This window comes from Amphiprion ocellaris, chromosome 14 (genome assembly GCF_022539595.1).
Source record: "Amphiprion ocellaris isolate individual 3 ecotype Okinawa chromosome 14, ASM2253959v1, whole genome shotgun sequence".
Taxonomy (NCBI): domain Eukaryota; kingdom Metazoa; phylum Chordata; class Actinopteri; family Pomacentridae; genus Amphiprion; species Amphiprion ocellaris.
In genome coordinates, this window is record NC_072779.1 from 27371778 (window position 1) to 27394386 (window position 22609).

Genomic DNA, 22609 nt, shown 5'->3' on the forward strand with positions numbered 1-22609 from the left:
ACCACCACCGCATCTGAACAACTACTTTATCGCAAAATTCCAAATTATAAGGTAGAATTATTAGTGAATTACTTAATATAAGAGTAACTTCTGTCTCATGGCAAACTACTGGTACAGAGCTACCAAAGTTCTGCATACTACCTCAAAAATAAAATTGCACAGATGGGACATATTGCAGTCATTAAGAAGAAATACGAGTGCTTCCTATGAGACGAGTCATTGTACAGTGAATGAGTATATGACTCGTCTCATAGTTTCAGTGCTCTGCAGTATTGTTTGTCTCCATTGTGTTCCCATACTTGTGTTGACAATTTTATATTAGGTAAAATGCATAATGTTCCAGAGCTATCAAACAAAGTGGACAGTTATTCCATCTAAGGAATATAGACATTTTTACCTTTTGATGACTGTGACTGAAGAGGAGGCAGGAGGCATTTGGCTCACTGATCTACACAACAAACTCACTCCTGTCATTTAAATGCTTGAGTTTCAATGCAGACACAATCATCTAACTTTAATAAAATAAAAAATAAAAACATCCACAAACATTCAACATTTTCGCCGCTTAATCATTTACGGGCATAACAGGGCTTGAGAGGAGTGTACAGAGAAGCTCATTCATGCAGAACAAATACATTCATAGACTTGTTGGCTGCAAAGAAATAAAGTAATTACAAGAAAGTCCCAGCCTCTGTTCAAGGAACAGAAACAAAGAATTAAACCAAAAATACTAGATAAGAGATAAGAGTCTAAAAAGAGTGCTCCTCTGGAGCCATCATACAGTTTCTCCAGGTTGGAGGAAACAAGTGAATTAATAAGGCATAAGACACACCCTGGACAAACAGAGGAGTATTTTCTAATGAAGACCCCGTAAGGGATAGAAGAGTAGGAAGTAGGTGAAACAGGAGATATTTCAGAGAGAAAAAGAGAAAATTAGTTATACAAGAGAAATGGTGGAGTCTGGCTCCCCCACCTGGTGGTAAATTAAATTGATCTCTAACAACTGGCTGTGCATGTAAGCTGAAATGAGCTGGAAATGTCTTGCACTTTTGAAAGTCCCCTCAAATTAAAGTCTTTAGAGTGGCAGGATGTGAAAGAAACAGTAGCAGCAGTAGCCGGATCAGGACTTTAAAACAGGCATACAGGTCAAGCCCTCCACGCACAGGAGCATTTAAAACCAGAGGCCAGCACTGGCAAAGCTCACTGTAAACAAGCCTCTTTTTCAGTTTCACAGATTGAAATCATTCACAGATGGTCTTTTCTCCCTTTTAAGACTCTGTGTTCTGCCATGATTTGATTTTAGCCACTTTTATTGTGCGTTGCCATCTCTGTTCGACAGCAAAAGACAAATCTCTTTTAAAACATTTGTGTTTCCACTCATTATGGGTTTTTCCAACAGTGACCAGCAGAATAAAGAAGCCCTTTTTAGAGGCACAGCTTAATTGTTGTGCTCCTCTGTGACAGTCTCTTAGGACTCCAGATGTAGTCTCGGGTTCACTAAGGCAAACTCTCGCAGGATGTTTCGGGCCACATCCACTTTATACTGGGCAATCATTAGCGCCCGTTTCACATCATCAAAGGAGTAACCCTCCCCCATCAGCTTGGCAATCTTTGCGTCTTCATTCTCTGGGCTGTGTGGTATTCCCAGCTGACTGTCTGGAGGGGTCTTCCTGGGAAATGGTTTGGGCGGCCTGGCAGGAGCTTGCAAATTGTCCATCGATACTTGAAGAAAAAGAGAAATCGTGAAAATGACTTGCTTTTCTACTAAAACTCTTGTTCTTTTGGTTGAATAAAGGAATCTTGTAAAATTTCAATTTCAAACTCTTTCTCAGGACTTTAGTTCATACAGTACAGATTTAAAATAATTAGTGCTGTCAAACGATAACATTTTTAAATCAGATTAATCACAGGATTCCTTTTTAATCTATATTAATCGCATTTCATTTTGCATGAGGAAACAGATTCAAGAAAGAAGGGAATATATATGCACTCAACGCCAACACCTGTAAGTTGGTGGACTGTTCTGTCTTTGGGGGGTTTTTTGTGTTCAGAAAGAAGGCCAACATGCCGTTTAGCGCAGGGGTATTCAACTAAAATTCGAAGAGTCAGAGAGTCAGAGAAAATGTATTAAAGCAAAGGTCCAGAAAATCTTAATGTCTAACTTGAATTAGCATGATATATGTTGTTGATGTAACCTAGTAGTTTTTATTCGTGTCTGCATGTAATCAATAACTGACCGTCAAATCAAATAAATTCAGTACAGTTCAGAAACATTTTGGCAACATTTATTAATAAATAACTTTTAATATAACTGTACATCTGAAAATAAAGTGAAAGATAATGACTGAACAACCTGAACCAACTTATATACATCTTTAACAATACCTAAATCTCAAAAAATTTACATTTTTTTCTGTCTTACACCATTCCCTTTATACCCCTGCTGCTTAATGGGAGAACTGAGCTGCCAGTATTTTGAATCGTGGCCTGAATGGTGTCAGGGTTTTTCTCAAACACATTTGTGTCATTGGTGAGTCTGGAACCAGATTTAGTTTGGATTATATTCATAGTTGAGAAGCTGGCTTACAGCTGTATGTTGAGCCAAACACAGTCAACATATGCAGGGCGACTTTTCTCTCGGTGTTGATTTGTTTATTACTCCCTCAAGGAACGCGGTGGAGTTATGTGACGATCGGCGTACATTTGTCTGTGAATCTGTCTGTCCGTCTGCAACATTGCTCTAAAACAGACTAACGGATTTGGATGAAATTTTCAGGGAAGGCCAGAAATGACAAAAGGACCACCTCATTAGATTTTGGCAGCGATGCAGTTTATAATCTGGAACCACGGATTTGTTAAGGATTTTCAATTGCGAGATATAGCGGCCGGGACGGCGTCGCCGTAACCATGACAAGTGAACGCTGTGTCAGTTACCTGTGTTGCAGGCCAAGCCTGTTCTCCTTTAACCTAGGCAGGTTGCAGTGTGTGTGTACGTGTGTGAGTGAGGGTGACGTAAGGAGGAGCGCTGCAGTGTGTTATTGCAGAGACGAGTGTGGAAGCGGAGGCATAGTGAGATGCACCTTGATGATAGAGCCAGTCATAGAGAGCAAGTGGGAGAAGCCAGTGTACCCTGGATGTAAGTGTGGACAGTTGCTGCCGGTTCAATAAAGTGCCTCGTTCTCCCCCCTGCAAAGTTTGTCCGGACTTATATTGGCTGTTACCATTAACGAGCCACGCTAAGCTAAGCGGGCTAGCGCTACCCGAGACTGCCCAACCACGGTTCGGCGGCTTGCAGAATTGGGTCAGTAACACCTGCAACAATTCACTCGACCGGTTACGTATTTCGGTCACGCAGTTCGGTATCTGTACTACATAACGTACGCATGCACAACACATACATGTGCTCTGGCAAGGCAATTTTGTATTTATTTAGTTAGTCTGTGGGTCGATCTATATTAAACGGCCACATTCTATGTTGCCGTGATTTCTGAATACACAAATAGAGGAATGAACAGACTTGGCGGAGCACTGCACTCTCTGAGTGCTTTTCGTGTTTATCTTTTTGTCCGTCCTCCTCTCGTCTGTCCCTCAGCTGCGATGCTTAGCGGCTGGAATGCAGAGATCAATTCATTGGCTGAGTAGCGTCACATGGGAATGGCTTAACTCGTACCTAATTGGTCTGTGGTGTTTCCTCAGCTGATAAACTAATGCCGTAAACACTGGAAAAGCTGCGCCGGTGAAATAGAAGCGACCCATCAAATTTAAAATGCCCGAAATGCGTTGCCGGAGACGTTTCAGGGATTTTGAGTCATTCTGCTCTGCAGATGCATTAATTGCGTTAAAATTTTTAATCTGACACTCCCTGAGCTCCAAGTTAGGAACACCTGTTTTTTCTATCCAATCAGCTAATCAAGTGGCAGCACCCCAAACATCAGGATGAGGGTGATATGTTATATCAGTGGCTGCTTGGAGTAGTTCTGAATCTGTTTATCAGAACAGATTAGAGTTTACTCAGAACACAATCATTCAGTGGGCAGCAGTTCTTCTGTGGGAAACTCCTTGTTGGTGAGAGAGATCAGAGGCCAGATTGGCTGGAGCTGACAGAAAGGCTACAGTACTCATTTAACCATTATTTATAATTCTGCTGAGCAGAAAAGCAAATCAGACTCACAGCACACCCAGTTTTGACATGCAGGGGCTACATCATAAGAACACCAAACTGGGTTGCACAAATGTCAGCCAGGAAGGAGAAATGTGAGGCTAGGATGGTGCAGGCACAGGCTCACTGAAACTGTAAAGTTGAAGATGGAAAACCACAGCCTAGTCTGATGAATCTCCATCAGATCAGAATATGGTTGATAACCTCAGAGTTTGGAACTAATGACTCAAATCCAGGGATCCAACCTCCTTGTGTCCACACTGCAGGATGCAGGTGTGGGGAATGTTTTCTTAGAGACTTTGGGCCCTGTAATAGCAGCATATTTGACCATGTCCATCTTTCTGTGGCCAAAGTTTGCCACCACAAAACAAACACTATCTCAAACTGGTTTAAAGAGCATGACAATGAGTTCAGTGGATGTAACTGGCCTCGCTTGTCATCAGATCTGAATCCTGTACACCTCTTGAATGTGGTAGATCAACAGATTTGCAGCATGGATGTGCAGCTCACAAATCTGTAGAAATTTTGTGATGAATCATGTCAACACAGAGCAAAAGGAACGTTTCCAACATTGGATGGGATCCATGAGAGCAGCGGGAGGTATGGTGTTCCTAATGTAGAACTCAGGGAGTGTATGTTACAGCTTCATTTTTAAATGTTTTGTGAAAGTTACACACCTAGAGCTAGACATGTTGTTGAAGCCACATGAGTGCATTTAACATGTAGTAGTTTGCTGAAAAATACATATACCTTCACCTTGACTGGATGGTAAATGATCACACTCCAGGCAGCTTCTGGAGTCCTTAACGCTGTCAGTGTGTTGTCTGGTTGGAGGCAAACGAGCAGCACCATTCAGCCTGTCAAACACTGTATCTACACAACAGATGACACAGATAAGTTCAAGCAAGCAAGTCTGTCAACAAAATCATACTGTAAAAAAATATGCAATGTGTTGCATTTTACACATTTTGGTAAGCCAAATAAACATTTAATCTAGTGAGAAATATACTAGATCATGATCTAAATGTATGTTTCATTTTCTTTTGGTCTGAATGATGTGTTGTGACAGCTCACTGGGGGTTAACAGCAAGTGCTCTTCTCCAGAGGAGGGCCAGTGTGGTCGAGTGATAACAGAGGAGGAGAATGTGGAGGAGTTGCAGGATGAAGGCGGAAAAGAGGAGGAGGGGTCAGTCAAACTGTGTCGCGCTGGTGGTGGTGGTGGTGAAGGAAGAGAAGGAAGCTGGAATGGAGGGTGCATGTTGAGGGGGTCTTCTAATGCTGGAACATAACAGAAGCCACAAACAAGATTGAGCTCTGTTCTGCTCTCGTTTAGTTTATACTTATTCCATGGGGATGGGGCTGATTATAAAGTCTGAACCATCTGCAGCAGTGGGATTACATGCCGAAGAGCGGCTGGAATAGGGGTGTGCGATATGACGATATTAGACCGTCTTACGATCTCCACAGCTGACGGTCTGTCATTTCCAAGAGATCGTTTTATCACGATCTAGTCCACAGCACCTTTGCGCAGTCTTTAGTCTAGTATCACTTTGCCGTCTGACACTGTCTCTGGGCCACGCGAGAGAGAGAGACAGAGAGAGAGAGAGCGAGAGAGAGAGAGACCCACACACGTGCCCTTAGCCAATCAGTAAGTTCGAAGGTGTACGCCCCCTCCTTTCTGCTTTTGTTTTCGAAAAAAGATGGCAACTGCGGCGGTGAGCGATAGCGAGCTGCTTCCGAAAAGAAATTCATCATCCATAATATGGAACTGGTTTGGCTTTATCCCAGACGACAAAGACCAAAAGAATATCCTGTGCAAACTTTGTAAGGAGAGCGTAAAGGCAAGCGATGGCAACACAACCAATTTATTTAATCACCTGAAAAGAAGGCACCCTACACAATACAATGAGAGCCAAACAGCTAAAGCTACAAAGTTAGCAGCGACTGCGCCTGATTCTGCTCCTTCAAAACAACAACAGACGCTAACCGAAGCATTTGCCAAACTTACTCCATATGACAGAAGCAGCAAACGCTGGAATAGCATTACAGATGCCATAACTTTTCATTTGGTGAAAGATTTATGTCCAATTCAAACAGTTGAGCGTGTGGGATTTAATAAGATGGTAAAAGTTTTAGACCCACGTTACGAAGTTCCCAGCCGCAAGTTTTTTTCGAACACGGCCATCCCTCGTATGTACGCAGACTGCAGAGATAAAGTTGCACAAGAAGTACATAAAGTGGTGTTCTTTGCTACCACAAGCGACCTTTTACAACGTAACGTCTTTCTTCCCAAACATTAGCATTGCTGGACAAGTTAATGTTTTTATTTTGTATTTATTTTGGTTGCATTCATTTTTTGAGTTTACAGTATTTATATTTACTTATGTTCTTGAAGTGTTAAGTTACTTGTTGATTTTGTTTTTTGTTTTTTTCATTTATTGTGGTAGCATTTTTCCAAATTCATATTTTAAGTTTACATTTTATATTTGTATATATGTTCTTTGAGTGTTGATATGCACAAATGTTTAATAAATGTGCATGCTTATCCAAATTTTGTTTTCATGTGTAATTTATGTTCTATTTGTAAGTTTTTAAAAAAATCGTGATAAAATCGAAATCGTGAGTTTAAAATGAAAAAATCGTGATATTCCATTTTTGTCATATCGCCCACCCCTAGGCTGGAATGTTGCCTTTTAGAAGAAAGGAAAGACAGAGTATTTTTGAGATGCGACCTAACGTGAGAACTGGGAAAGGAGGTGCATGAAGGCTGGCATTGAAACTTCTTGTGGGTCAAAAATGATCCAAGATTGGGGGTGGGCTACCTTGGGGAGGAAGCAGAATGTCATAATCAGAGGGTGTCTTGTTGGTGTTGAAAGGGCAGAGGTTTGTATGGACTGCTCCCAGGACCAAGGAGCTGACTGAATCAGAGTGTCCACCTGAGGAACACAAACAGTGAGTGAGGTTCAAGCAGCCACTCCAGCAGGAACAACACACTCCACTGTCAAGATAGATAGCTAGATAGACCTTCATTGTCCCCAGGGGGATATTTGTTGTCACAGGCACCGTCAGGTACATAAAAAATACACATATCATGGACAATTGAGCACAGGACAATAGGACAACACACATGCTGGTGAGGAATGGGTGGGAAACACACTACCGGTATTTAAGAGCAGCAACGGCGGAGGGGACAAAACTTTTGCTAAAGTGTGCCCATTTCCACCTAAGAGTCCTGTATCTCTGGCCAGAGGGCAGTAGGGAGAGTGGGTGTGGAGGGGATGGTCCGGGTCCCTGCTGACTGTCTGAGCCATGCGTGTCACAGCTCTATTGTTGAGTCAAGTATGTTTTTAAAAATAGTGTTTGTACAGTTTAATTAATAAGTCAGAATAAGACAGGACATGCTATAGGGATCAAGATAATTTTTTTCAACAAGAATCTCTTCTGGAGTCAGTACTACAATGCTAATATAAATACTCATTTTATCAGATTAAGATGCCAATGGTAACTGAAATAAAGGGCTCACCAGGCTCGGGGGATCGGGACCTCTTCTCCTCAATGTAAGACTCTGAAGGCCAGTTCTCCAAGTGCCTACATGAGAGAGGAAGGCTTTTTGGCTCACAGCTGCCAAATTAAACAATAATGAAACCAGCAATCATCATAGCAACTTCTAAAAACTCAGAAATCATCTGTACCTGCTGGACACAGAGATGCCGATGGGAGCCTGGCTCAAGCAGAGGTTGGATGAAGGGGTTTGATAGTCACCCTCCAGCCTCTCCATCAGCCCCCACTGTCGTTCCAGCACAGGACTGCTGAAAGGATTGGATAGTCTGTAGAGAAAACCATGATTTATGCACTCAACCTTTTTAGTGTCACTCACATTTATTATATATAATTTCATTCACAATTTTATACTGACCTCCTTTGTCCTGAATAACAAAGTAAGTTAACTCACAAAAATCGTTATTCAGGCTAACCGTGGTTAGCAAAAAAGGAGTTTCATGTTGTGTATAGTGCTATGAAAAAGTATTTCCTAATGTTTTCTATCATTGCATATTTCTCTCACTTAAATGTTCCAGATCATCAAAAAAATATATATATTTTTAATAGTAGACAGAGATAACCCACAAAATACAAAATGCAGTCTTTACATGATAGTTTAATGAAGATTTATTAAAAAACCTGTATCACCACTTTGACAAAGTATTTGCCCCCCTGAACCTAATAACTGGTTTTGCTGCTCTTTGCAGCAACAACTGCAGTTAAATGTTTGTGATAGCTTGTGATCAGTCTTTTACATCACCATGGAGGAATTTTGAACCCACTGTTTTCTGTAGAATAGTTTTAATTCAGCCACATTAGATGGTTTTCAATCATGAACTGCCCCTTTAAGGTTTGCCACAGCATCTCAATTGGATTGAAGTCCAGACTTTGACTTGGCCACTCCAAAACATTAATTTCGTTCTTTTTGAGCCAATCAAAAAGGGCCACACTCTTGACCTGGTGTTGTACAGCAGTCTCAGTCCATACAATCTTGTGACCAAGGATATCTGTGTGTCCGATCACAAACTAATTTCATTCAGTGTAGTTTTATCAATTGTACCGGCCGATCGGAATGCTCCAATCTGCCGCCGTGTCTGCTGTCAAGTTCGCCGAGTTTTTCATCTCTGCTTCTTCAACTGCTTTTAATCCAAATTTTAACACAGATGTGCTGGTCTCCCTTTTTAACTGCAATTGTCAATCCATTTTAGATTGTGTTGCCCCTTTTAAATTCAATCACTCCAGTACTACACTACTGCTGCCCTGGCTTACTGAAACCACACAAGTTTAAAAGAGATTGCAGAATGAAGGAAAGGAAATGGAAGAAGTCTCATTTACATGTGTTTTATGAAATTTGGAAAGATGCTATGAAAAAATATCAAAGTGCACTTAAAGAAGCAAAAGCAGCCTTTTTTTCTAAGTTGATTTTAGCAAACCATTCTAATCCCAGATATTTATTCAAAACAATAAATTGTCTTATTGCCCTCTCCTCCTGCCATTTTATCGATCCCTCTCAAGAAACCTGCGAAAACATTTTTGCAGTTTTTTACTGACAAAGTTAATGCCATCAGGCAACCGATTACCCCAGCTGATGTTCTTTTATCTTCTACTCGGCACATTTTTACATATTTCAACAATTTTAAAACTGTTTCTTTATCCCACATAATCAACGTCATAAATAAGATGAAACCAACCCCGTGCAGTCTCGACAGCATTCCCACAACATTTCTTAAAAAGGTTATTCACACTGTTGGGCCCAGCATTTTATCGATTATTAACAGTTCCCTTTTAAGTGCTTGTTTCCCCTTCTGCTTTTAAACATGCTGTGGTCCAACCCCTTCTAAAGAAACCCAACCTTGACCCCTCTGTTCTAAACAATTATAGACCGATTTTCAAACTTCTGTTTCTATCCAAAGTTTTAGAAAAAGCAGCTTCTACCCAGATTTTATCATTTATGTGTCATAATGACATATTTGAAAAAATTCAATCAGGTTTTAGAGCTCTTCACAGCACAGACACTGCCCTCCTCAAGGTTACAAATGACCTACTTCTAGCTGCTGACAGAGGGGAGAGCACAATTTTAATTCCTTTAGACTTAAGTGCAGCCTTTGACACAGTAGACCACACCATTTTAATCGACCATCTTAGATCATGGGTTGGTGTCAGAGATACTGCACTTGACAGGTTACAGAATCTTTTTGGTCACCATAGGTAACGACTCCTCCTCCTCAGCTCCTATTACTTGTGGTGTACTGCAAGGTTCAATTTTAGGCCCAATTTTATTCTCTATTTATATTAGAATGGCTTTATTGTCATCATACATGGCATGACGAAAATATAAATAGCTTCCGCTGGACAGTGCACAACAACAAGCAATAAGAAATAAAATATCAACATTAAATAATATAATCAAATGTACATATAAAACAAAACAATATTAAAAATGACAACATCTGAAAAGGAGGGCTGATATATACAATATGGGAGGTAAATGAAATAGAATAAGAACCAGTAGAATATGAATATGTTAGGAAATTGTACGAAAGCAGCAAAAAGTGACATTGTGCATTCAGGTAGACAGGTATTTGGAGTTCAGGAGTCTGATGGACCATGGGGTAGAAATTGTTCCTAAGCCTGTTTTCCTGCATTTTGAGGATCTCAGTCTCTTTCCCTGATGGCAGCAGGCTGAACAGCTTCTGGCCAGGGTGTGTGCTGTCTGTCCAGATCTTTTTTACTCTGCTGATGCAGCGGGAGGTAGGTCAGCACAGACTCTATGGTGGCCCAGTAGAAGAACACCTGCAGTCTCTCTTCCAGGTGGTTCCTCCTCAGCACTTGGAGGAAGTGGAGTCTCTGCTGTGCCTTTTTAATTAGTGCTGCTGTGTTGACTGTCCAGGTGAGGTCCTCAGATAAATGAGTCCCCAGGAACTTGAAGGAGGCCACTCTTTCCACACAAACCCTGTTGATGGATAGTGGAGCATGGTCCCCCTTATGCCTCCCGAAATCAATGGCCATCTCTTTGGTCTTCTTGGTGTTCAGCTCCAGGTTGTTCCTGAAACACCACCCTGCCAACTCCTGTATTTCAGCACCCCACGAGATGAGGCCAACCACAGTGGTGTCATCAGCGAACTTAATGATGGTGTTCGAGGGGTGGATGGGTGTACAGTCGTATGTGTAGAGGGCGTACAGGAGGGGACTCCGCACACAGCCCTGGGGAGAACCAGTGCTGAGTGTCAGGGTGAATGAGAAGAGCTGATCCACCTTCACAACCTGTGGTCGGTTAGTCAAGAAGTTCTCGATCCAGGAGCACCTCAGGGGGTCGAATTGAAGATCCCCGTCAGAACTCCTGCCAGCTGGTCTGCACAGGCACGAAGCACCATTCCAAGAACGCCGTCTGGTCCGGCAGCTTTTCTTAGATTTACTGCCTTAAGTGCATGCCTCACCTGATGTTCCTGGAGAGTCAGAGACTGGGGGCTAGAGGGTTGATGAGGCACCAGTGGAGTGGCTGATCTTGATGACTCAAAGTGGGCGAAGAAGCTGTTAAGTTCATCCACTAATGAGGCCTTTGTGTTGGCTGCTGCTGGTGACTTACCGTATTTTCGTGATCATAAGGCGCACTTAAGAGTCTTAAATTTTCTCCAAAATGGACGGAGCGCCTTATAATGCGGTGTGCCTTATGTGTGCACCAAGTTCCAAAATCTGTAAATGTTGTTGTGTGACTTTGATGAGCGCTCTGCTTGACTGACTGAGAGCGGAGTCATCGTTAAGGCCAATCAAAAGGGCTGGATGGACGAGGAGAAAATGAAAGAGTGGCTGAGTGAGGTGTACGTAAAGAGACCAGATGGGTTTTTCCACGCGTCACCGTCCCTGTTGATCTGTGACTCCATGCGCGCCCATCTCACAGCCGCTGTGAAAAACCAAGTGCAGCAAATGAACTCGGAGCTTGCTATCATTCCGGGAGGCTTGACGAAGGAACTCCAACCACTGGACATCGGTGTAAACAGGGCGTTCAAAGTGAAGTTGCGAATGGCGTGGGAGCGATGGATGACAGATGGCGAACACAGTTTTACTAAGACTGGGAGGCAGCGCCGGGCGAGTTACGCCACAATTTGTGAATGGATTGCGGATGCTTGGGCTAACGTGTCTGCCTGACTCTGACAATGACGAGCGGGAACCTGGTGTGTTCGATGGATAACTAGCCCAGCTGTTCATTTTGGATACAGAAGATGAGGACTTTGATGGATTTGTGAATGAGGATTGATCAAAAAACAACGTGAAAACATTGCTAAATACTTCAGTAAAGTACAACTGAACTCAGTTTTGCTTCCGCTGCCTTTTTTAATACACACACTAGCATGCATGTTTTAAGCTAGCCATTTTACCATGCATGCGCTCTATAATCTGGTGCGCCTTATGTATGTGTTAAATACAGAAATAGCACCCGTAACTGAGACTGGGCCTTTTAATACGGTGCGCCTTATGGTTGCGAAAATACAGTACCTTTGTATTTCATCAGCTGCTGGATCCCTCGCCACATCCGCCGTGGGTCGTTCTCTAGGTGAGATTCCACCTTCCTCTTGTACTCCTCCTTGGCCGCTCTGATGCCTCTTCTAAGGTCAGGTGTGCTGTACAGGGCCTTGTCCCCTGATTTGAAGGCAGAGTTCCGTGCTCTCAGGAGCGTTCTCACCTCAGATGTCATCCAGGGCTTTTGTGTGGAATAAACCCGGATGCACTTATCAACAGTAACAGTATCTGTACAGTAACTGATGTAGGATAACACTTTGTCTGTGCACTCTTGTAAGTCCATATGGTTGAATACAGACCACCCTGTGCTCTGGAAGCAGTCCTGTAGCTGGCTGAGTGCTGCTGCTGGCCAGGTTTTAATAGTTTTAGTCACTGGCTTTGTTCTCCTCCTGATGGTGGTGTATGCAGGAACTAGGAGCAGGGAGAGGTGGTCTGACATGTCCAGGTGGGGGAGGGGGACAGCTTTGTATGCCTGCTTAAGGTTAGAATAGACCTTGTCTAAAGTGTTCTCCCCTCTGGTTGGACATTGCACATACTGCACAGTCTTAAGGCAGGCTCTATTAAAGTCCCCGGCAACAACAAAGGCTCCATCTGGGTGATCCCGCAACTACTTATTGATGACGTCATGCAGGTACAAGAGGGCTAGGCTAACATTAGCATCAGGTGGAATGTAAACTGCTGTTATGACCACCACACTGAGCTCCCGGGGCAAATAAAAGGGTCTACACATGACTGAAATGGCCTCCAAGCCCGGACAGCAGTGGGTCTATATGATTCTGCTGTTTGTGCACCAGTCATTGTGTGTGTAGATGCAAAGTCCCCCTCCTCTGCTCTTACCAGAGTCAGAGTATTGCGGTCATGTCGGTGCAGCTTGCGGCCTGTTAGCTGAACAGCAGTGTCTGGAATGAGTGGGTGTAGCCAGGATTCCGTGATAATAATTGCACTGCAGTCCCGTATAGCTTTGTGCTAGCTAGCAGCAGTTCCAGCTCATGGTTTGTGTGGCTGTCGTGCTAGCCTAGCCAGCAGTCCCGCTCTGCATCCCTGCTTCTGCTTCCGATACCTCCGCTGGCTGCTCCACTTCACATGTCTGAGGACGAGCCAGGGAGAGCCCGGCGTTCTGGCTATGTCCTCTGGGATGTCGGGGGACCATTGAAACTCAGTCATAACATCCGTGCAACACATCAGTCTGTAGTTGGGCTTGAGTGTAGGAAAGTCTGTTTCCATTCACACATACGCATTCACACAGAAACAACCACAATAAAAAGCACCGACACAGGGAGCCAAGAACCGCTGCGTCCGTGCGCGCCGCCATCTTATATATAAAAATCTAAAATATTACATGCTCCCGCTCAGTCAAATTATCATGCGTCACAATGCTTCTTTTCATTGCTACACGGATCATTGACGCACAAATATACCTCCCGCTGAGACCTGCTGAAAGCCGAGCATCTGTTTTTAACTGTTATAATGATATAAACTGTTGTATGGCATAAAACTTCTTACAATTAAACAACTCCAAATCTGAAATCATACTGTTCAACCAAAAACCAAAATTCAAATCAATCCTCCCTCGGTTAAAACTTTAAAAATATCATCCATGCCCTCATTTTCTCCCGTCTTGATTACAGCAGCTCCCTTTCAATTGGGCATTCCACAAAAATCACTCTCCCGCCTCCAACTGGTCCAGAATGTAGCAGTTAGGCTTCTTACTGGTTTTAACAGACATCACATCTCCCCTGTTCTAGCTTCCCTCCACTGGCTCCCTGTCCATTTTAGAATTGATTTTAAGATTTTACTCATCACTTTTAAAGCTTGCCAGGGCCTTGCCCCTGGCTATATTTTACACACAGTGTTGCCAACTCCTCAATAAGGAAATTAGCTATTGGCTGTCCTAAAAGTCGCTAGAAGTCGCAAAATGACGTCATCATTTAATTTGCATAATTTTTCGTTTGCATGTAATTGTCATTACCGTTGTAGAAGAGAGGAAAAATGTTGTGGAAGAGACAAAAAGTGAGTAGAAAACACACAAAATATGTTTTTTCATTTGTTCATTTGCCGTCTGGCCGCGGAGTGATGTGGGTCTCCTCTAATCAGACAGTGGGATGCTGTGGGGTTACAAGACTGATGGCCTGTGCTTTGGGACAGGGAGGAGCTCACAGCAGCATCTCTTGCTCTTTGAGGACAGTAACTGCAGAATGATCCGAGCTTTCATGTCAGTCTCCAAAACACCAGAAAAAGTCACTAGATTTGTCGCTAGTCACTTTTGCCAAAAAAAAAGTCGCCAGGAGGATCTGGAAAGTCGCCAGATTTAGCGAGAAAGTAACCAAGTTGGCAACACTGTTTAGACATGCTAACTCTGCATCCCCTCGCACAGCCTTAGATCCTCGGGTGAGTCCCTCCTAGTTGTTCCAAAGTTGAGGCTTAAATCCAAGGGTGACTGGGCCTTCTCCATCAGGGCCCCTCGGCTTTGGAACAACCCGCCTGAGGAGATAAGGCTCGCCGAATCAGTAAATCCTTTTAAATCACTTTTTATAACCCACTTTTATAGACTCACCTTCCAGTAAAGTTCTCTTTTATTTCTCGTTTATCACTATGTTCTACCTGTCAAAGCACTTTGTGAATGTTCTTTTGAAAGGTGCTATACAAATTAAGTTATTGTTATTATTATTATTATTATTATTATTATTATTATCATTATTATTATTATTACTATAATCAGAGGTGGACTTGCTTGTACGCTTTGGGTCTTTTTCGTGCTGCATAAATCATTTGTGCTCGAGCTTTAGGTCATAAACTTATGGTCAATATTCTCCAGGAAGATTTTCTGATAGAGAGCAGAATTCATGGCTCCATCAGTTATGACAAGTCGTCCAGGTCCTCAGACCATCACACTACCAACACGTTTCATTGTTGTAATCATGTTCTTCTGTAGAATGCAGTATTAGCTTTACACCAGATGTAACAGGACCCATGTCTTCCAACAAGTTCCCCCTTTGACTCATCAGCCGACAGCATATTGTCTCAAAAGTCTTGGGGCTCATCCAGATATATTTTTGTAAATGCCAGATAAGCTATTATGTTCTTTTTGGTTAGCAGTGGTTTGTGACTTGCGGCTCTCCCATCAATACCATTTTATCCCAGAGTCTTCCTTATTGCTGAATCATTTAGACAGACCTTAACTGAGGCTAGTGAGGCTTGCAGATCTTTTGATGTTCATCTGGGTTCTTTTATGACCTTCCGGACTAGTTATCAATGCACCCTTGGAGAAATGCGGGGAGTTGGTCCACTCCTGGGAAGGTTCACCACTATACCGTATTTCTCCATCTACTTTGGTGATTGGAGAAGTCCTATTCTTAAAATGGTTATAGGAATAAAGCCATGATATGACAGAGAAATAATTTTGACTTTAATAAATGGATGAGACTCAGTAAAATAATATTCTGACAGCTGTGATGATGCTCAGGGCTCAGCCTGAGGACAAATGATTTAACTGCGATTTGTTTGTCATTGTAACTCTGTATGACAGCTCACCTGAGATGAAAAAAAAGGACACAGTGTAATTTCCTGTCAGATCTTGATTGTTCCTGTCTCCATGTTGTGGATGATTTATAATTAGAAGCAATGCCTATGTTTCTGCTGTTTCATGTGTGCAAACAACATACATGGAGAGGTCTGCGCGCGCGCGCACACACACACGCACACACACACAAAAGGGAAATGGGAAATAGGAAAATGTGTCTACACTACTCTAACGAAGTCAAAATATTTCACGAGACTGAATTGTTTCCAGAAGAATCAGAGCTTCCCTTTTGGCTCAACCTTCATCAGTAATGACAGTTCTTTCTCCTGCTTCTACTGCAGCACAATACACAAAAATACACTACCAGTCAAAAGTTTGGACATATTTTCTCATTTAATGGTTTTTATTTATTTTCACGACTCTTTACATTGTATATTCTCACTGAAGGCATCACAACTATGAATGAACACATATGGAATTATGCAATAAATGAAAAAGTGTGAAATAAGTCAAAACATGTTTTATATTCTTCAAAATAGCCACCCTTTGCTTTGATTATTGCTTTGCACACTCTTGGCATTCTCTTGATGAGCTTCATGAGGTAGTCACCTGAAATGGTTTTCCAACAGTCTTTAAGGAGTTCCCAGAGATGCTGAGCACTTGTTGGCCCTTTTACCTTCACTCTGCGGTCCATCTCATCCCAAACCATCTCGACTGGGTGTAGGGCAGGTGACTGTGGAGGCCAGGTCATCTGAAGCAGCACTCCATCACTCTCCTTCTTGGTCAAATAGCCCTTACACAGCCTGGAGATGTGTCCCGTTGAAAAATAAATGACAGTCCAACTAAATGCAAACCAGATGGGATGGCATGTCACTGTAGGATGCTGTGGTAGCCATGCTGGTTCAGTGTGCTTTCAGTTTTGAATAAATCTCCAACAGTGTCCCCAGCAAAGCACCCCCACACCATCACACCTCCTCCTCCATGCTTCATGGTGGGAACCATGCATGTAGAGACCATCCGTTCACCTTTTCTGTGTCGCACAAAGACACGACAGGTAGAACCAAAGATCTCAAATTTGGACTCATCAGACCAAAGCACAAATTTGCACTGGTTTAATTTCCATTCATTGTGTTTCTTGGCCCAAACAAATCTCTTCTGCTTATTCTTTTTCCTTAGTAGTGGTTTCTTAGCAGCTATTTGACCATAAAGGCCTGATTGGCGCAGTGTCTTCTGAACAGTTGATTTAGAGATGTGTGCTGCTAGAACTCTGTGTGGCATTTATCTTGGCTCTAATCTTAGGTGCTGTTAACTTGCGATTTCTGAGGCTGGTGACTCAAATGAACTGATCCTCAGCAGCAGAGGTGACTCTTTGTCTTCCTTTCCTGGGTCGGTCCTCATGTTAGCCAGTTTTTTTTGTAGCATTTGATGGATTTTGTGACTGCATTTGGGGATACATTCAACATTTTTGTAATTTTCCAGACTGACTGACCTTCAGTTCTTAAAGTTCTTAACGTCAATTCTTTTAGTAAAAAGAATCGACAAAAAAAGAATAGCTGATTGGTTCTTGCCATAATATGGATTCTAACAGTTGCCAGAAAGGGCTGTCAACTGTGTACCAACATGACTTATGCACAACACAACTGATGGTCCCAAACCCATTAAGAAGGCTAGAAATTCCACAAATTAACCTTAACAAGGCACACCTGTGAAGTGAAAACCATTTCAGGTGACTACCTCATGAAGCTCATCAAGAGAATGCCAACAATGTGCGAAGCAGTAATCAGAGCAAAGGGTGGCTATTTTGAAGAATACAAAACATGTTTTAACTTAATTGACACTTTTTCGTTTACTGCATAATTCCATATGTGTCCATTCATAGTTATGATGCCTTCAGTGATACAATGTAAAGAGTCGTGAAAATAAAGAAAAACATTAGAAAATGTTACTATGCCCCTCTCCACAATCAGCTTCGGGTCTTTAGGAGGGCATTTCTCATTTTTGTGTCCAAAAGAACCTTGCATAGTGGAAAAAGGATTTATTGCAGCATTCTTGTGAGCCAGGTTGCCCTCTCTCTCCCATGTGAGTGACATGCTCACCCCTCATGATACCTCAGCCAACAGTCGATAGGATTTTACTATAGTGGTCTTGCCCACCTGGTTACTCTCTCTCCCATGTGAGTGACAAGCTCACCCTTCACGACACCTCAGCCAGCAGCCAATAGGATGTTACGGCTATTGGCAGTGTATTTGACTGTAGTGGAGAGCAGACCAAAACATGGTCAACAAAGCATTCATGGGGTCCAGCGCTATGCCACACCACTGTTGCGAGTTCCAAACATGCCCAATTTATCTGCTCCTAAGGCAGCTGTGCTCCCTTGCTTCACAGCACTGAGCAAAGATTGGCCAAAAGTCCTGAGCAAGCACTTGCCTACACTGCAGAGATCCAGAGACTGGAAAGGGAAGGCTACATTGTTAAACTTCTAGCAGGAGAAGAGGAAACCACCACTAGCTGGTATATCCCACACCACATGGTGGAACACAACAGCAAGCTTCTCGTTGTGTTCAAATTCACCTTCCGGTTCCAGGGACAGAGCCTGAACGACCTTCTACTTCCCGGACCTAACCTGGGACCATCTCTTCTTTTTTTTTTTTTTTCTAGTGTAACCCTGAGTGTCATGTGGTGCATTAAAAGTGGGGAGGCTGGGCGAGGCGTCCAGGGGGCGGGCCAGAGGACCACAGAGGATGGCTACTCTGCAGCCTACCCTGGCCCAAGTTCCCCGTGCCGTCCCAGACCTTGGGGGTCCAAGGTGTGAGTGTGTGTGGTGCATTAAAAAGAAATTAGAGAGCAGGGGAGGCAAGCAAGAGGGTGATGGGGAAGAGACAAGGCCGTAGAGCCCTGCCATCCGCCCCACCACAGAGCCCATCACTCCTGCCCCCACCTGCTCTCGGGGCCCTAGCTGTCATGTGTGTGCCTAAGAGTAACTATATACAGTGACGTGTGAAGTATGTGAAGTGCACAGTAAGAGGCAGTCTGGTGTGGATCCGGCCCATGAGGAGAGAGCAGCGGGGGAGACAGGTAGTAAGACCACCGGTACTGATGCAGAGGGCCCCCAGAGCCCGGAGGCAAGAGGCCAAGGTGGGCCCACACGAACCCAACCGGCCCGGCCAGCACCGAAACCCCCAGAAGTCGCAGCGCCCCGGCAGACGCCGTAGCCCCACCACGGGCCAGCCGCATGCAGCACCCTGCCCCGGAGGGAGGACCAGGCCGCACCACTAGGAAGCAAGGGCCATGAGCCCCCACGCCCACCCCGGAGCCGGCACGTCCAGGATGCAGGGCGCCCACCCCGCAGCACCACCGAGACCCCACCCACCCCACTACTCCCCAGGACAGCACCGGGCCCGGACAGAAGCCCCCAGCCAGCAGAAACTTATCTCCAGTGGCGGCACACAGGCAAGTACCAAGGCCTGTGCCCGGATGAGCCAGAGCCACCCCCCCAGAGAGACCACCCGGCCCCCATGCCAGACCCCCAGGCAGCGGAGGGCCCCCAGCCCCCCCAGGGGAGGGAGAGGGACGAGGACGAGCGGCCAGGCAGGAGAGGAGGGAGGAGGAGGGAAGCAGAGCAGGAAAGGACAGGGGAGCGACCGGAGGGCCGACCCACCCCAAACCCCAGGGCCAACCAGGGCGCCCCAGAAGAGACCAGCCGCCGCCACCCCCAAGGCCCCGGGAGAGCGCACAAACCCAGCAGACCCAGGGCTCAAAGGGAGAGACACCGGGGACACCCACCCCCAGGCAGAGGGGCCCGAGCCACGCCGGCCCCGCAGAGCCAGAGAGCGACCCCAAGAGCAATAGGGAAGGGACACCACTAGTGCATGCACACAGCCTTGAAGTCCATGGTGCCATCCTACTTAAAAAGGTAGAGGGTTAATAAACTGAAATAAAGCAGACAGAAGTCAGACCATACACACAGACAGAATAATAATTACAATTTTATGAGGGAAGTGGCATACGCCCACATACAAGCGGAAGCTATAGATTAATATTTATTGATTTAATAAATGGAGACCATTTTTCTTTGAAGGAGTCCAATTGTTTTTTTCTGATAGCAGATATTCTCTCAAGTGAAATGTGTTCTGTGAGGAGGTTCAGCCAATGGATGATGTTGAGGGCTTTCTTATCTTTCCAGTTAACGAAAATAGTTTTTTTGGCAATGGCGATAGCTGCAAGTGTGGGTTGGATATGAATGTCTGGAAGGGCTGTTTGCGTTAGATCACCAATTAGGCAAACGTTCGGGGAATGTGGAATCCCGCAGTCCAAAATATTGGAGAGTTTCTGCATGATTGTTACCCAGAATTGATAGACGGGTGTACAAAGCCACAGAGCGTGAAAGTAAGTGTCCGTCATGTTTTGGGTGCATTGCGTACATGTGTCTGAGTGTGAGAAGCCCATTTTATACAGTTTATATTGCGTTATATGCATTCTGTGAAGCACCTTAAATTGGATCAATTGTAAGTTGGTGTTTTTAGTCATTTTAAATGTGTTTTCACAGATTTGGGTCCAAAAATCAGAGTCAAAAGATTTGGATACGTCTTTTTCCCATTTTTGAGTTGGTAGGTGTATAGAGTGTGTCTTTGAGAGTAAACTATAAATTTTTGAGAGATTCTTCTTATTTCTTGGAGAGAGTTTCACAATGTAGTCGACAAATTAGGGTGGCTGTAAATCCGTTGGCTGTAAAGTAGTCTGAAGCGATGGAATTCTACTTGTAATAGTCTTCTTTACCTGTAGGTACTGAAGAAAATTTCCATTTCTTATTTCAAATGTTTGGAATAAGTTTATATATGTCCTAAATGTGTTATCATCCAGAAGGTGATGGAGGTGAGTGACTCCTCTCTCTGCCCATGTGCTGAAATAAAGAGCTATTTTGTTGTTTGCAAAATCAGGGTTGTGCCAGATTGGGGAGAGTATACTGGGTTTTAATTGGGAGCCTGTGATTTCCAGTGCTTTCCACCAAGCAGACAAGGTGGAAGCGATCATAGGGTTCTTGAAGCAGGAGTGATGTTTAAGGGCAGAAGTGATAAAGGGAAGGTCAGAGATTTTGATCTGGTTACAATCTAACTGTTCTAGTTCCAGCCAGGATTTATATTCTTCATGAGGATGTATCCATTTGGTGAGATATTGTATTTGGTTGGATAAATAATAATACATGAAGTTGGGAGCCTCCAGTCCTCCTTCGGATTTATTCTTCTGGAGGGTAGTCAAACTGTTTTTATCCTTTTTATTCTTTGAGTAGAATTTACCAATAGCAGAGTCTAATGATTGGAACCACTTTGATGTGGGTTTAAATGGAATCATGGAGAAAAGATAGTTGATTTTAGGTAATATTTTCATTTTGACTGTAGCTATTCGTCCCAAAAGGGAGATGGGGATGTTGTTCCAACGCCTCAGATCATCACAGACTTTGTCCAAAAGTGGAGTGAAGTTCAGGTGAACTAATTCTGAGAGTTTGGAGGAAATATTTATGCCCAGATATCTGATGTTGCCAGTAGGAAAAGAATAATGCGAGTTTTGGGCTGCGGGCTTCCACGAGTTTTCTGTTAAAGGTAATATAATTGATTTTGACCAGTTGACGGAGTAGTCTGAAAGACGCGAGAAGGTTGTGATGAGGTTAAATACTTCCTTTACTGAAGTTTTGGGTTCTTGTAGATAAAGTAAAATGTCATCTGCGTATAGGTTAATTTTATGTTCAGACTCCAGAGCGCAGATACCTTTGATATCGGTGTTCTGACGTACAGCTGTTGCTAATGGTTCGATAAAGATCGCAAACAATAAGGGAGAGAGTGGGCATCCCTGTCTCGTTCCCCTTTGCAGACTGAAGCTTTGTGAAGTGATCCCATTAGTGGTGACTGTAGCCTTGGGTGAGTTGTACAGAGCTGATACCCACTGGATAAATGATTCTCCGAAGCCAAATTTGTGGAGCACAGCAAAGAGAAAGGACCAATTAACTTTGTCAAAGGCTTTTTCTGCGTCCAGTGACATAACAATAGCTTCTTTGTTGTGGCGTTGCGTGAAAGAGATTAGATTTAGAAGTCTTCTGATGTTGTTGGTGGAGTGTCGGCCATTTATAAATCCTGTTTGATCGCTGTGAATTATTGATGGGATGATTTTCTCCAGCCTAGAGGCGAGAGCTTTTGAGATAATTTTGATGTCGGTGTTGATTAGTGACAGAGGTCGATAGGTAGAGGGAAGCGTATGATCTTTGTCTGGTTTCAATAGTAATTTAATTGCAGCTGTATTCATGTGCGGACTGATATAACCATTATTTTTAATCTCTGTCACTGTCCTGAAGAAAAGGGGTGCTAACATTGACCAAAAATGTTTAAGAAATTCAGCAGGGAAACCATCAGGACCAGGTGCCTTGCCTGCTGGCATACTGTCTAATGCACATTGTAATTCTTTCATAGTCAATGGAGCATCTAATATGTCTCTGTAATTTGACGTTAGTTTGGGCATGTTTAAATTGTTGAGAAAATTATGTATATCTTCTATGTTTGGGTTAACTGCTGCTGAGTATAAACTCTGGTAACAATTATAGAAGGTCTGGTTGATTTCCTGAGGTGACTGAGTATACTTTCCTGAGGGATCCTGAATTGCTGTTATGAAGGATTTTTCTTTATTGCGCTGGAGTTGGTTCGCCAGAAATTTTCCTGATTTATTATTGTGTTCGAAATCATTATATCTTAGTTGTTGTAATAAAAACTCTGTTTTCTTGGATAGGATATTATCGAGGTTTAGTTTTGCATTTTGTAGTTCGGACCATAATTGGTCACTTGGGTTTATTGCATAATTCTCTGTAAGTTGTTTAATTTTTTCTTCAA

The 22609-nt window shown here is 43.4% G+C and overlaps 1 protein-coding gene across 11 annotated transcripts in view; it reads right to left on the reverse strand.

Annotated features, from left to right (window-relative positions):
• Positions 1-482: 482 nt before the first annotated feature.
• Positions 483-22609, reverse strand: part of cblb (Cbl proto-oncogene B, E3 ubiquitin protein ligase) — a 135297-nt gene continuing 113170 nt past the window's right edge. For 5 of the 11 annotated variants that reach the window (XM_055017232.1, XM_055017231.1, XM_055017228.1 and 2 more), the window contains 6 exons: positions 7852-7986; positions 7683-7747; positions 6982-7095; positions 5234-5437; positions 4910-5032; positions 483-1722 (listed from right to left, as the gene is read on the reverse strand). In XM_055017232.1, coding sequence (XP_054873207.1) covers positions 1469-1722; positions 4910-5032; positions 5234-5437; positions 6982-7095; positions 7683-7747; positions 7852-7986 — 895 coding nt within the window. In that variant the 3' untranslated portion in view covers positions 483-1468. The remainder of the gene's footprint in view (positions 1723-4909; positions 5033-5233; positions 5438-6981; positions 7096-7682; positions 7748-7851; positions 7987-22609) is intronic. The other 6 variants (XM_055017229.1, XM_055017234.1, XM_055017233.1 and 3 more) reach the window with 6 other exon arrangements.